The sequence below is a fragment of the Manis javanica genome, chromosome 12, assembly GCF_040802235.1.
Source record: "Manis javanica isolate MJ-LG chromosome 12, MJ_LKY, whole genome shotgun sequence".
Lineage (NCBI taxonomy): Eukaryota > Metazoa > Chordata > Mammalia > Pholidota > Manidae > Manis > Manis javanica.
The window spans coordinates 78,168,294-78,182,432 of record NC_133167.1 but is presented as its reverse complement, the minus strand read 5'-3'; the positions used below and the strand labels follow the sequence as shown (position 1 = coordinate 78,182,432).

At 36.1% G+C, this 14,139-nt stretch overlaps 1 protein-coding gene across 1 annotated transcript in view; it reads right to left on the bottom strand.

Moving 5' to 3' along the window:
- Window positions 1-2,977: 2,977 nt before the first annotated feature.
- LOC140845302 (uncharacterized) overlaps window positions 2,978-14,139 on the bottom strand; it is a 136,762-nt gene continuing 125,600 nt past the window's right edge. The window contains exons 4-6 of the mRNA XM_073219285.1: window positions 7,653-7,781; window positions 5,273-5,435; window positions 2,978-4,555 (exon numbers count right to left, since the gene is read on the bottom strand). Coding sequence (XP_073075386.1) covers window positions 4,452-4,555; window positions 5,273-5,435; window positions 7,653-7,781 — 396 coding nt within the window. The 3' untranslated portion in view covers window positions 2,978-4,451. The remainder of the gene's footprint in view (window positions 4,556-5,272; window positions 5,436-7,652; window positions 7,782-14,139) is intronic.

Below are 14,139 nucleotides of genomic sequence, written 5' to 3'. Positions count from 1 at the left end.
CACTGAATATATAAATGAACAATGGCCAGACCATATGTGATGATAGAACTCTGACCCAACAACCAGTCCAGGAAGCCAAGCAGAAATCTCCACAGCAGGCAGCCCAGAATGAGCAGGACTTTGTGACTGCCAGCTTCCCTATTTTTTAGTGCCAGCTTCCAACTCAGGATCAACCAGAGAAAGCCAAATAAGCTCCCAAACCAAACACATAATGCCTCCAGTTAGCCTGCTTCCAGCTTCTCTATGTCCCCAGGCTCTAACCAGTACACCCCAGGTCTTTCTTTCTTTTCACTATAAAGTTTTCGCACTCTGTGCCTGTCTTTGAGCATCTACCAAATGCAAGCGATGGTAGTTAACTCCCTTGTCCTAGCAAGCTCAGAGTAAATAAATTGTTTGTTCTCATTTGGGTGGTCTTTGTTTGGTCCCACATATGGGCGATCTCCATTTAACAGAATAGCCTACATCTTTTAAAAAGAATCAGAAGACATATTTTTAGAGGACAAAGCAAGATACACTCAATAGGAACTCTGATACACTTTAGAACACAAGTTAGATCAGTATCTAGTAAAACTGAAGATGCACCTACTTACTCTATGACTAGATTAGTTCAGTCTTAGGCAAAAATACTAGAGATTTTTCTTGCACATAAACACTAGGTATAAAAATATCAATAGCCTATTTCTTTGTAATGCAAAGAAAGAAACAATTCAAATGATCATAATTGGATGATTAGATCAATAAACTGTATTACAGTCACACAAAGGAATCCTATGGAGCTTCAAAAATTGATAAACAAGAGCTGTATGCATTAACATCAGTGAATCTTGAGGAAACAAGGTAACTTAGAATACATGTAGAATTATACCATTTATATGCACATCAAGCCAGACAAAATTTTAAAACCTATGGTTTTAGTATACTATAAAAATAGTAAAAATATAAGGAAATATAAAGAAAAGCAAAGAAATACTTGAATTTAAGACAGTGAGGAAAGAGAAGTTTAATTTGGAAGAACATACATACAGCTTCAAGAATATTGATGATGTTCTATTTCTTAAGATTTTTTTTACCACTCTTTAAAATGGACATTTATGCATTACCTATATTTTTGTATGCATGCTTTCTATCCTGCTAAAGTATTTTTATTAAAAGCAAGTTACATATTCTGAAATTCCTAAGAAAAGGCACAGAACTTAGAATAGCTAAAATAATTTTGAAAAACAACAAAGTAGGAGAAATCACTCCCCAGATGTTAACATTTACTTAAGTATGTAATAAGGAGAGTGGGGTATTGGACATCTGTAGGCCAAAGAAAATGAGCCTTAGTCTAAATTCCACATCACACAAAATATTAACTCAAAATGAATCATGCACTTCAATGTAAAACATAAAATATAAAACTTAAAAAAAGCATAGGAGAAAATATTCCTTATCTAATTGCTAGACAGAATCCTATGACACCAAAAACATGTATGACCCATAAAAACAAGAACTGAAAAACTGTATTTCATCAAAATTTAAAACTTTTGCTCTGTAAGAGTCCCTATAAAAAGGATAAAAAGACAAATTTCAGACTGGGAATCATTTTGCAGTTCACATATCCAACACCAACAAGGGATTTGTATCTAGAATATATGAAGAACTCGCAAAACTCAACAGTTAAAACAAAAAAATCTAATTAGAAAATGGGTAAGACATAAAGAGACATTCCCACTGCATTAGTACCACTGCCATAAAGAAATATTGCAGATGGGGTATGACTTGAACAACAGAAAGTTATTTCCTCAGAGCTCCGGGGCCGAGCAGTCCCAGATCACAAAGTTAGCAGGCTTGGTTTCTTCTGAAGCCTCTCTCTTTGGCTCGCAGATGGCGGCTTTCTCACTGTCCTCACGTGATCTTTCCATTGTGTGCTCGCATCTCTGTGCATGCCCAAATTTCCCTTCTTATAAGGACACCAGTCTGAGTGGATTAGGGCCCACCCTAGAGGCTTTGTTTTCCCTTAATCATGTCTGTAAAGGCCCTATACAACAGTCACATTCTGAGGTGCTGGGGGCTAGGACTCAATATGTGAATTAGGAGGGGACATACTTCAGTCCATAAATAACGTATACAGATGGCAAATAAGCACATGAACAGAATTTCAACATCATTAGTTATTGGGTAAGTGCAAATGGAAATCATGATATACCACTGCACACGTATCAGAATGGCTAAAGTGAATAGTAATAACACTAAATGATGGACAGTATCCAGAGAAACTGAGTCTCTCATACATTGTTGATGGGTTTGTAAAATAACATGGCAGCTCCTGAAAACAGTATATTAGTCACTCACAAAGTTAAACACAAACTTGCCAAGTGACATGTCAAAACCACACCTAGTTGCTTATTCAGGAGAAATGAAATCTTAGTCAATGCAAAGATTTGTACGTGAAAGTTCACTGCAGTCTTATTCACAATAGCCAAAACCTTGAAGCAATCCAAATGCCCATTTATTGGTGAATGGATAAATAAATAATGGTATAACTATAATAGAGAATACAAATTATCAATGGAAAAGAATATTAACAGCAATGTAAGGACATGGATGATCCTCAAAAACTGTGCAAAGTGAAAGTCAAACACAAAAGACTATATAATATATAATTGCATTCATATGAAGTTTTAAAAAGACAAAACTATAGGGACAGAAAGACCAGTGATTGCCTGGGCCAGTAATCAGGGAGGAAGGGCACAAAAAAGATTCTAGGGTATTAGAACTGTTTAATGATGGTAGTGGTAATTTTTACGTGACTGAATATATTCTAGGCTGAATTGCGTCCCCCTACAAGTGCATTGGTTGAAGTCCTAACCTTCAGTTATCTCCAAATATGACCACATTTGGACCCTGCATCTTCAAAAGAGGTAACAATTTACATGAGGCCATTGGGATCTGCCGTAAATCCAATATAACTGGTGTCCTTAGAGGAGGAAATTTGGACCTAGACACAACAGAGCAAAGACAACATGAAGACACAATGGGAAGATGGCCATGTACAAACCAAGGAGATGAACAGAATCTTCCCTTGGGGCCTTAGAAGGACCCAGCTCTGCCAACACCCGGGTCTTGGGCTTCCAGCCTCCAGAGCTGCGAGACAATAAGTTTCTGTTGTTTAAGTCACCCAGTCTGTGGTGCTTTGTATGACAGCCCTAAAAAACTAACAAGCATACAATTACTAAAATTCATTAAACTGCAACTTTAAAGTGGGTAGTCTATTATATGTAAAGTATACCAAATAAAGCTCGGGGTCGGGGGGAAAGTCCCACAAACATTAAAAATTATAATAAGCAAATTGTATTTCTGAAGGCTTTGGTTTTATTTGTTCCTTCATGCATATATGACTCAACTCCTCACACTGAACTACCCTGAAAGCAGTGACCACTGTTTTCTATCTGTCTCAAGGAGGAAATAAATAATGTGAAGAAATAATGCTGAAGAACAAGGTGAGAGCCAGATTTGGCTGGGAATCACTCAGCAAGGCCTTCTGTTCTGTAGGCTCCAAGTACTGTCAATTTCATGACCCAAATCAATGTAAGGGAACTGATAAACATTGACTTCATTGTGATAAGTGAGGTAGTTTGTTTGCTAAAACTGAAAAAACAGGAGATATAATGAGCAAGCTCTTTATGATAAGCCTTTCCATAGCCTGGAACTTTAAAATGAACCAATTTCTAATACATGTTAGGCAATGTCATTTTAAATTAAATTGTTAGTCTTTGTGCCTACTTTTCAGTGAAAAAAGACACTGACTCCTAATGCATAGTTTTTATGAGAGAAGCAAAGCAATTCCAAGAAAGTCCTCGGGAGCTTTCTCCAAACAACACACTAAATGCACAAAACAAAACACTAATCAAGCAACTTCTATAAGGATTTGCTATTTTATTTGCTCTTCTTAGAGATTTACTGGTAATTGCACTCTTTCTTTTAGGAAAAAAAAGTTCATGTCATTTTTATTTCATGGTGGATAGAGAGTTGAAAAACAGATCATTGATTTTGTACAATATATCCTAGCAATGCCCTACATTTAAACAATGAGATGGCCCAACAGCACATGACCTTTGTAGCTGGAAGTTCAGATGAGGGTAAATGTAGGCAATTCTCCTTCTAGACTTATAAAGATGCAATGAGCAGCACTGCAGGCAGGATGGGGGATCACAATAACTGGGTCGCATTCCTTTCTTTTATTATTTTACTCTTTTTAAAACAACAAAAGACCTTTCGGGGATTCTAACCCATCTAGCATCCATCAAACCAATGGGGACAAATCACCCCAGTAAACGGAAGAAGGATAACATTTTGTGTAAATCACAATGAGAAATTTCTTAAGTGCCTACAGCATTACATAGATATTGATGAGAAATAACCAAGAAACTGGGAGAAACCTAGAAAACCTCGCTCCGAAAATCACAGAATCAGAAGCCTGGGAAGTTTATCTTGGCCTCGAAGTTCAGTGGATCAGAGAGAGACTGGACTGCCCATATCCTCTTGGCACCATTGGAATCAACAGGTCCTCGACCTATGGTTACAGGGAACCTTCATTGATTTCCAACCTGAAGAAGTCCACATCTACTCGTCCTTACTGTGGGGAGTCCTATCAACCCTTTCCTCCCAGTCCTCAAGCCCTCACTCCCTTCTCAGCCCCCGTTCAGCAGGAAGCAGACAGAGAGAAAGCAACGTCCACAACCCCATAGAGGAGAAAGGGGGGAATGAAGGGCCCCCGCCAGTAAGATGGCGAACTTCTGGCTTCTCTTCGGGTTCCTCGGCACCACCTGAAGCCCAAACACCTCTTGCCCCCCTCCCAATCCCAGCACCTAGCCAACAGCCACCAGCCCCGTAGAAGTGACACCTCAATCACCCCATGCCCCTTCCTATATAACCCAGCACCTTTTCCTAATAAAGCAGAATTCTCCGGTGAATTGCTGCTGTGTCGCTCCTTTCCTTTCAATGAGGTTGAAGTTAGAAAAGGACGAAAGTGCATTATTTGGGGATGAGTGTGAAATTTGTAATTGAACTCTAAAAAGGAATATAATAGTTTCTCAGACTCAGAATTTCCTGAGTGATAGTGGGAGGACTGTTTTCTAAAACAATAAAAGCATTACAGAAGCAAAGTTTTCATAATAGCATAAAGGGTTAATGCTGTTAAAGTAAAAAATATTTGTGCCCTGCTTGTTTACTCCCTCTGGGTTCAATCACTCCAGCCATTAAGGCTGCAGACGAGGGTCCTGGTCATCACCTGAGTTGATGGGAGGGTTTCGGATAACATCAGCAATAATCTTCTGAACCTCTGCAGTCAGGCCTGCTCGCTCGGTATCAAGTGGGTAGCCAGCTTTCACCGCCTGGGATAAGTGCATGCCAACCGCTGAGATGGGCAAAACCCTGTTCTCAGCCACACTCCTCTAGAGAAACAGCAGCAAAACAAACTGAGTGAGTTTTTTTTAAGTGCCCACTGAGTTGCAGGGAAACAAAATGTCCAAACCCTTCCAGGAGTAAATGGTCACTAAGAAATAAACAATGGATTAAACCTTCACTTAAAATTTTCACTTTAACTATTTCTTTAAAACTACCCACATTAAGAACTCCACAGGTTCTACTTTTCACTTACTGTACTGAACAAAACAAAATCTAGCTTTAGCTAAAACATCAATCCTTGCCCCTCTAATTATTCACTTTAAAAATCTATCATTGGCAAAGAATAGTCATTCAGTTAATTGTATGTTTAATACTGCCACAACCTTTTGAAAATACAGTAAACTGTAATCCAATATTCTACTTGAAATAACACATGGTACTTTAGTTACACGAATTTCCAAGAAGGCAAATCTGAAAATGCTTAGTGATAACATAAGGCCCCATAAGCACTCTATAAACTATTTTTGAGATCTTAATAGGTGTTTTATATTGACTCTGTTCATAAAATAATAACAACCCCAATTTAACAAGGGCTGTCATCATTTACCTAGTATTGAACTTAACAAGAATTGTATTAAATTTAGGTCAATACTATATATTCATGCAGCTTTTTAAACAAACATAGCTCCAAACCCATTAAGATGCTTATTAGGTAAAATAGTCATCTAAACATTCAGGAAGTTAAAACACTCAGCTTTAAATTATTTAATGATACTCCCTTTTAATACATCTCGAAAGTCTGAATTTGGACAGTATTTGCATGAATGTTGATACTTTCATAGAATAGATCGTTTCAAACTATTATTTTCATCCTTCAAAGGTAGGTTTTAAGTTACTTTCATTAACTGTCTACCCTTTTCTATTACACAGTGTGCACCATGTGTGTATAATATCAGCGTTATTTGATATGAGGCATCAAATTACCTAACACTAATTGTATTATTGCTCCTGATTAATTAGTCTTAGGCATGTTTAATTTTGTGGTTAACTGGCAAGACCCTCAGACTCCTGGGAGGAACAGATAATTACACCATGATATTACACAATAGTTAACAATCAAATAAGAGCAAAAGATATAAATGAAGATATACCACTCTTCACATTTTTAACCACATGTATGTGTAATGTTATACAAGAAACCTCATATCATGGCTAAGTAGTAGAATGCACTACATTCAGAAAATTTAGAGGCTATCCCAAATTTCCTTAGTAACTGTATCTAGTTATACCATACACATAGGGATAAAGGGAAGTTACTGTATAAGTAAGAGACTGAACTTAACATTCCTGTTCATCATGTAATTTGTTTCAAAATTAGTACAGTGGAATTATTCGGCTTCTTCTGTAATGGCTTTTGTATTTTTGATTAAGCAATTTGATTTTCTAATTAGGATATCGATTAAGTGATTAAGACAAGCTAAGGACTGTTTATCCTTATTTATACTGGAACGTAACCCGAATAAAAACCTGTAATGTCGCCTAGCAGATAGAGACAAAGAGAACAGGAAAAGCAGGCATTAGACCACATCGCCTTGTCCAAATCAATTTAATGTCAGAGAGGACCGGAATTCAAATTAGTTAAACTGAGCTGGAAGCCTTATTCTGTCCCATTTTATATATTAAAAAATCCTCAACAGCCTTAAGGATTCATGCCAGAACAATGAAATATTAAGTGTGGTCACTTTTCACAGTAATTACATGTTTTTCAAAGAGCATCCAGCATGGCTGAAAAACAGAGCAGTACTAGAGATGCAGAGTGAAAAGCAAGTTTACTGCTGTTTCTAACTGATTTCTATCTTCTTGGACATCCTTCCAGAGATATGCTAAGCAGGAATTAAAAAAAAAAACCAGTCTTAAAATATGGCTGCTCTATTCAAACAGTTAGTGTTTGACTATCACATGATATTGTACATAAAAATCCCTAAAGAATCTCTAAACAATAAATGTATGTTTCACTACCTCTGCTGCACTCTCTGTATAGAATCATGGCCAAACTACACTTGCTGTTTTTACTTGACAGAGAGAGTCCTAACAGAGAAAGAAAATGGCATTCCGTCCTAAAATTAAATAGAAAATGGAACAATATCAAATATTGTAGGACTAGAAGAAATTTATCCCAATTCACAACATTAATACTAAAAAGTTGTTAAGACACATATTTAGAAAACCTTTTTAATTCCCTCTAACTTGAAAATAACGCTTACCAAAGACATCTTCTTTTCTTGGAACAACGAATATGTGACGGCCACAGACTGTGAAAGTGTGCAGAGTTCATTTTTTGCCACCAAACTTTTCTTCTGTTCTTGAAGTTTTGTACTTGAAAAGAAGTTTGTCTACAAAATATAAAATGCAGCATAAGTGATCAGTAGTAATATCAGTATAACAATAGATATCAATATGGTCATTAGGCATTAGGGAAAAAGAACACAAATAAAACCTCTAAGTAACAGTCAAAAGTTCTCTTTTTATGAGGAGCACAAAAAGCAGCTTAATTTTGTTTTGTTTCTACATACTGATTTTAAAAAGTAAAGTAAGGCTAAAGGGAAAAAGTTTTTAATAAAATATTTATAATAACAAACATAGTTGTAGAACAAGAAATTTCTCATCTTCCCTTAGCCAATGAGGGAATAAAAAATAAACAATACTGTAGACCATTCTGCCTGTAAATGAGTCCCCTATCTCCTCTAGGTGAATACTGGACAAATGAATAAACAATTAATATTCAAATTTTGGTACTATAGCCACAAATTCTGCTACTATATCATATTATCATAACTATATATATATATATATATATATATATATAAAATTTTAAAACATACATACAAACTATTGCTGTAAACTTGAACGATCGTGTAAAATCTTAAATATAGGTTCCTTAAGAACATTTAAAAGAAGAAAGGGAGGAAAGGATTGAAAAATAAGATTAACAAAGAAATACCGGAATTTTTTTACAGCCTGCAAGAAAGGTAAAGACCAAGTGATAGTTATGAAAAAATTATATGATAACAATTCACAGAGATGCATGTTCCCTCCAAAGTGCGAACTTTACCTTCCAAAACATAACAGCAATACTAAATTAAAAGAATTAAATCCCACTGAACTTGACTTATTATAAGCACACTAGTGCATTCCTACCCTGAACAAAAAGTGAGCCTATAGATTAAGTCAGACACTAGGGATAACCGCAGGCTGGCACAAAGACAAGCCAGACAACACCACAAAGACTTAAGGCCTTCAGATGGTTTCTAGCCCCCCTTGATTTTCAAGGAAGAACATTTTTTATTAAATGAAAATGAAGTGTTTCCCTCTGAGGCCTTAACACTGTCAATTTTGGCCTTAAATTTCTAGTAATGCCAAAAATGAAACTCTATCGGCCAGATTCCTCACAATTACTGAGCAGTCATTCCTGGAGGCTACGACAGGACACCCCTATTCCAAGGTCTTAGAAATGTGACCACTGTTATTCTGGCAAATCCATGAAGATTTTAGGATAGATACATGGGACAAAATCATGTTATCATCTGTAAGTGTGTGACTAAACATTCAAGGACACCCAAAACTCTGAGCAATGTAATATGAGAGTAATAATCTCAAGAAGGTCAGGCCAGAATGTGATTCTAATAAGTAAAAACCTAATCAAATCATGCTCTGTGTAGATAAAAGACTGAGTGAACAGAGTGTCATCAATTATGGAAATACACAGATAGGGCAGACAGGAGGCGAAAAGCAGGCAGAGCCTATGTAAGCATTGTTCAGATGGGAAGACATCCTAGTAACTAGGTTTGAATATTAGAGCTGCCTGGGCGAACGGTGTATGAGAATGCCGCCCCCAGCCTTTGTGGCTGGCAGACTGCTGAAAACTACCAGAATTTGCCTTTTTACATTCCAGGCTTTGCCAACACTCAAATAAGCTAGCTCCGCATACATCTTCTTCTACAGGAGAGAACACACTGGTTGGGTCAAGTGAACCTTTCCAGTCGTATTTCTCACTATAAATTAATGAATATGCATTCCAATATATACACTTATATTTATATAGACACACATATATACATAAAGCCAAGTTCACAGAGAAGGATCATGCAAATCTACTTCCCCAAAACACAACAATTCTGAGACAAAACATTAGAATTTTAAGATTTACAAAGATGTGGACTGAGCCCCTCGCCTAGACCATGGCAAATGCCACGTGAGAGTAACCAGCTAAGTATCCCCAGAAAATATGCAATACCCAGCTATTCTGAAGCTTTAAAATAGAAACAGAAATAACACCTGGCTCTGTTTTATTTAGGTGTATAACATGCTCAGAACACCAAATTCCCTTCCCTAGAGTTATGTGATTGCAATTATCTTCGTCTTAATGTGAGAGTACAGCTCTGACAGTCTTCCATTGGCGAAGTGAAATGCCAGAAAGGTGTGGAAAAAAACACTTCATTGCCTTGGCTCAGATAACTTGAATTCTAAAATCTGACATCATACATGTGACATAGAAGAAGACAAACAGAAACATTTATATCAAGGAACTACACTCTTCTTTAACTTTTTAAGTTATTTGTTAGAGGTTACATTATCACCACAGAATGCTGTTTTAAGCTACCTCTATGTGTATTTAAAAAAAAATAGTTGTCCGTCTCTTTTTATAAGTAGCTGCCAACTATGAGTTCATCTATGGTGGGGGCTGGGTATTTTAAAAACATTGTATATTCCATGTAAATTTATTTTTAATTTTTAACTTTTTTTCCTAAATGGTCATCTTAATGGATTTAAGACCTACATCCTCATATTTATAACCTTTGATTTATATGAGTGCTCGCTTTGTTTGCCTCATAGTTGTCCATCTATCTATTCAACGGAGCTGCTGATTTGGTTGTTCAAGTCTCCTATATTCTTATAAATACATAATCTTTTGTCTTAAGAATTATCAAAAAAAACTGTTTAGCTCTCTCACACCAATGTTGGATTTAGTAATTTCTACATTCTAAAATTTTGTTTGTGTATTTGAGGTTATTTCATGGGTTAATTTAAGTGTGTATTTATTATAACTTCTCACTGACTTGAAATTTTTTACTTCCAGTTGTTGTCGGGAAGTCCTGTCTGGGGAGGTCCTTCCCTGAGAACTAGGGGAAACCTCAAGCGGGATGGGGGAGGGAGGACTCTTGAGTCTGATCCGAAAGAATCTGAGAACAGATGGCCCAAGTGCAAGCAAAAAAGGAATTCATTAAAGCAGAAGTCATAGCGAGTGCCAGAATTGCATAGTGCCAGGACAGTGATCCTTTTATTTGTGCAAACATGCAGCCGTGCAGGTGGTGGAGAACAAGGAAGGAAAAAGGGAGAAAAGCAGAGAGACACTCAGTCAGGCTCCTAAAGAACGGGATCGTAGAGCTGTGTTTGCGACTCGAAAGCTGAATGAAATAGCAAAGTGACAGAGACACTTACCACCAGCGGTGGATGTCCAGGAATTCTTTATTTTGTTGAAGAAAAGAATTCAGAGACAAAGCACCACAGGCTTAAGCAGCAAGAAAGTTTTACTTAGAAGCAAAGTATGCACTCATAGGGGGAAGTGTGGGCAGCCTCAGAGAAGAGGTGCCTCTGAGCAAGTTTTATTTAAAGGAACAGTACGCAGCAGGAGGGCGGATGACCTCAGAGAGGAGGCACCCTTAAGGACTTAGGGTTTGGGTTTTATAAGGTCTTTTGGATAGGGATCCATGTAAGGCATGATGTGTACAAGTGATTAATAATTCCTTTGAAGTTTTTTCTAAAGAATAGAGTTATTTAGGGAACTCTGTGTCCTGATCTTGGCATTTTTTATCCATGTAGGTTCATTTACACTCCTGAGGTCTGTCTTCTGTCCGGGTTACATGTTACATAATTGATTAAAGTGACTGGAAGAAGGGAGGAACAGCATAAAGATTAAGTCAAACAATAAGCTAGGCCTTTGTGGGCTCTGTAGACTTTATAGTGGCATTACTCTTGTCCCATGTCTCTGCTCTATATCACAATAATGTATCTATCTTAAAGTTCTTTTCATTTGACTTTAGCACAGTACATCAGCTTTCTTTCCATAGCATGTGGCTGGTTTATCTTTTGCCATCTTTTGTTGTTGCTATTGGTCACATTAGATTTTGTTCCTTAATTGATGAAAGTAAATTTCACATCTGTGTGCCAGTCCCCAAACTGAATGGCATACTCTTGATTGTGAAGGACATGTAGTAAAAAAATGGAAAATGAAAGAGGCAAAAGCTATTGACTATACCCTTCAGCCCTGCACCAGCGATTTAATCCCATCCTCACCCCCGTTAACAATCTGATTCTCTTTCCGTGGTAACTTCAGGCTCTTACCCAGCAGGACTTCCCAGAGCTCACTTGATCAAATAATTTTCTCTTTGCCCAAGAACAAATTTAGCCTTAACTCTGGCAAACAGGCGGATATTGAAATGCTTGTGCTCTGTGTCCCAGGGCACTCCACTGCATTATATAAGCCCATCCACATTAACAGCCATCTGCTCAGTAAATGAAACTCTGTATAAAAGTTGTGGCATCAAATTGGTGAGCCCTATGATGCCACATTGTTCTGAGTTTTGAAGGCTACAGGATTGTTTTCAAGGTGCTGTGGTTCTGCAGATGAGACCAAACAGCAGACTCTCTCTTGAAATTCAGAAAATAGGCTATGCTTGAGCTTTATTATTTGGCAGAAGAGAGAAGATGAACTGTACAAAAATGGATGAAGCTAAACAACTCTGGGGATATACAGATGACCCTTGAACAATGTGGAGAAGAGGGGCCTCACGCAGTCCAAAATCGGCATAACTTTTGTCTCCCTAAAAACTTTACTAATAGCCTACTACTCTTGACTGGAAGCTTTACCAATAACACAGTCAATTAACATTTCTATATATGTTATATATATATAATATACGCAGTATTCTTACAGTAAAGTAAGCTCAAGAAAATAAACTCTTAAGGAAGAGAAAATACATTTATAGTTCTGTGCCACATTTATTGAATAAAACCTATGTAATAATAGACCTGTGCAGTTTAAACCCATATTGTTCAAGGGTCAACTGTATTTGGAAATACTGAAAAAGTCATTGCCTACTCTTCCTAAATGATGTATATGGATTTGTCAGTAGAAGCAGTTTCAGAGTAGGAGATACTGTGGCAGGCTGGTCATGGCAAGACGCATATGGGTGCCACATTGCAGGATGTGCTAATCACATAGCAGATTTCTTTATTACTTTGGAAATTATTTCTGTTGTTTTATGATTTTGCTAAAGCCAGAGATGGATAATTTTCATATTTATTATAAAAATATTCTGAAAGATGTGTTTATTCTAATGAATCAGTACAGATTCTTTTTGGCAGAAGAAAATAAAATGCCCTGTTCTATTGGGCTAGTATGTTTAGTTTTGCTTCTATTTACAAAAGAGGAATAAGTTGGGTAATATAAATACCTTGCAAATCTACTGTATTTTAAAAAAATATTTAAAATAGTTTAAAATTTAAAACCATTCTCTGACTGCAGTGGTTATTGATGAATATCTAAAACTTTAAGTTTTAGTACTACTTTTGTTATATATGATGTTTCAAATTTTAGTCCTATGGTCTACTATTTGTTTAATGTGCTAGAATGATATTTATTAAGCTCCTAACTTAAAAGTAGAATTACCTTTTTTGTAATAGGAATTGGTAAGTAGTAACTAATTTTCATTTATAGCTAATAAGTTACAAAGTAGAGTGTAGTAATAAATTAGAAATAACTGCATAATGATTCACTAGTTAAATTATAACAAGTATTTATTTGATCAAATAGAAATTTCATGAGTACAGATATAATTCCGATAACAAATTTTTAGTGAGGTACATAATATTTTAGGTTTTACAAATTACATGTTACAGTACTAAGCTATTATATCATTTCTCCATTGTTTAGAGAAATACATTCTCAAAGAATTATCACGAAAAAATAGAAAGCTATTAAAGGTGAAAATAAAGTACAGTTATCTGAGTAACTGAATAAAGTTTTTGAGAAAATAGAAAAAAATGCCAGAAAATTAAAAAAGGTTTCCAGCTACTAATTTGACCATTATGTAGCAGAAGATCCCTCACCAATAGAGCTGGATATAAATGCACTCTACCTTTATGTCAGTCATAACAGATACACTCCAGGATAAACATAAGAGAGACTATCTCAAAGATTCCATTAAAACAAATACGTTTTTTCTGATTCAGATAAAATAACATAATATCTGAATTTTGGATATTAAATTATTGGTCACTTTTTTTTTTTTTTTTTTTTTTTTTGTTTTTTTTTTAGAGGGCATCTCTCATATTTATTGATCAAATGGTTGTTAACAACAATAAAATTCAGTATAGGGGGGTCAATGCTCATTGTACAATCATTAATCCATCTCAAGCCTAATTCTCGTCAGTCTCCAATCTTCTGAAGCATAACGAACAAGTTCTTACATGGTGAACGAATTCTTACAGAGTGAATAAATTCTTACATGGTGAACAGTACAAGGGCAGTCATCACAGAAACTTTCGGTTTTGATCATGCAATATGACCTATAAACCATCAGGTCAAATATGAATATTCATTTGATTTTTGTACTTGATTTATATGTTGATCCCACATTTCTCCTATTATTATTATTATTTTTATTTTTAATAAAATGCTGAAGTGGTAGG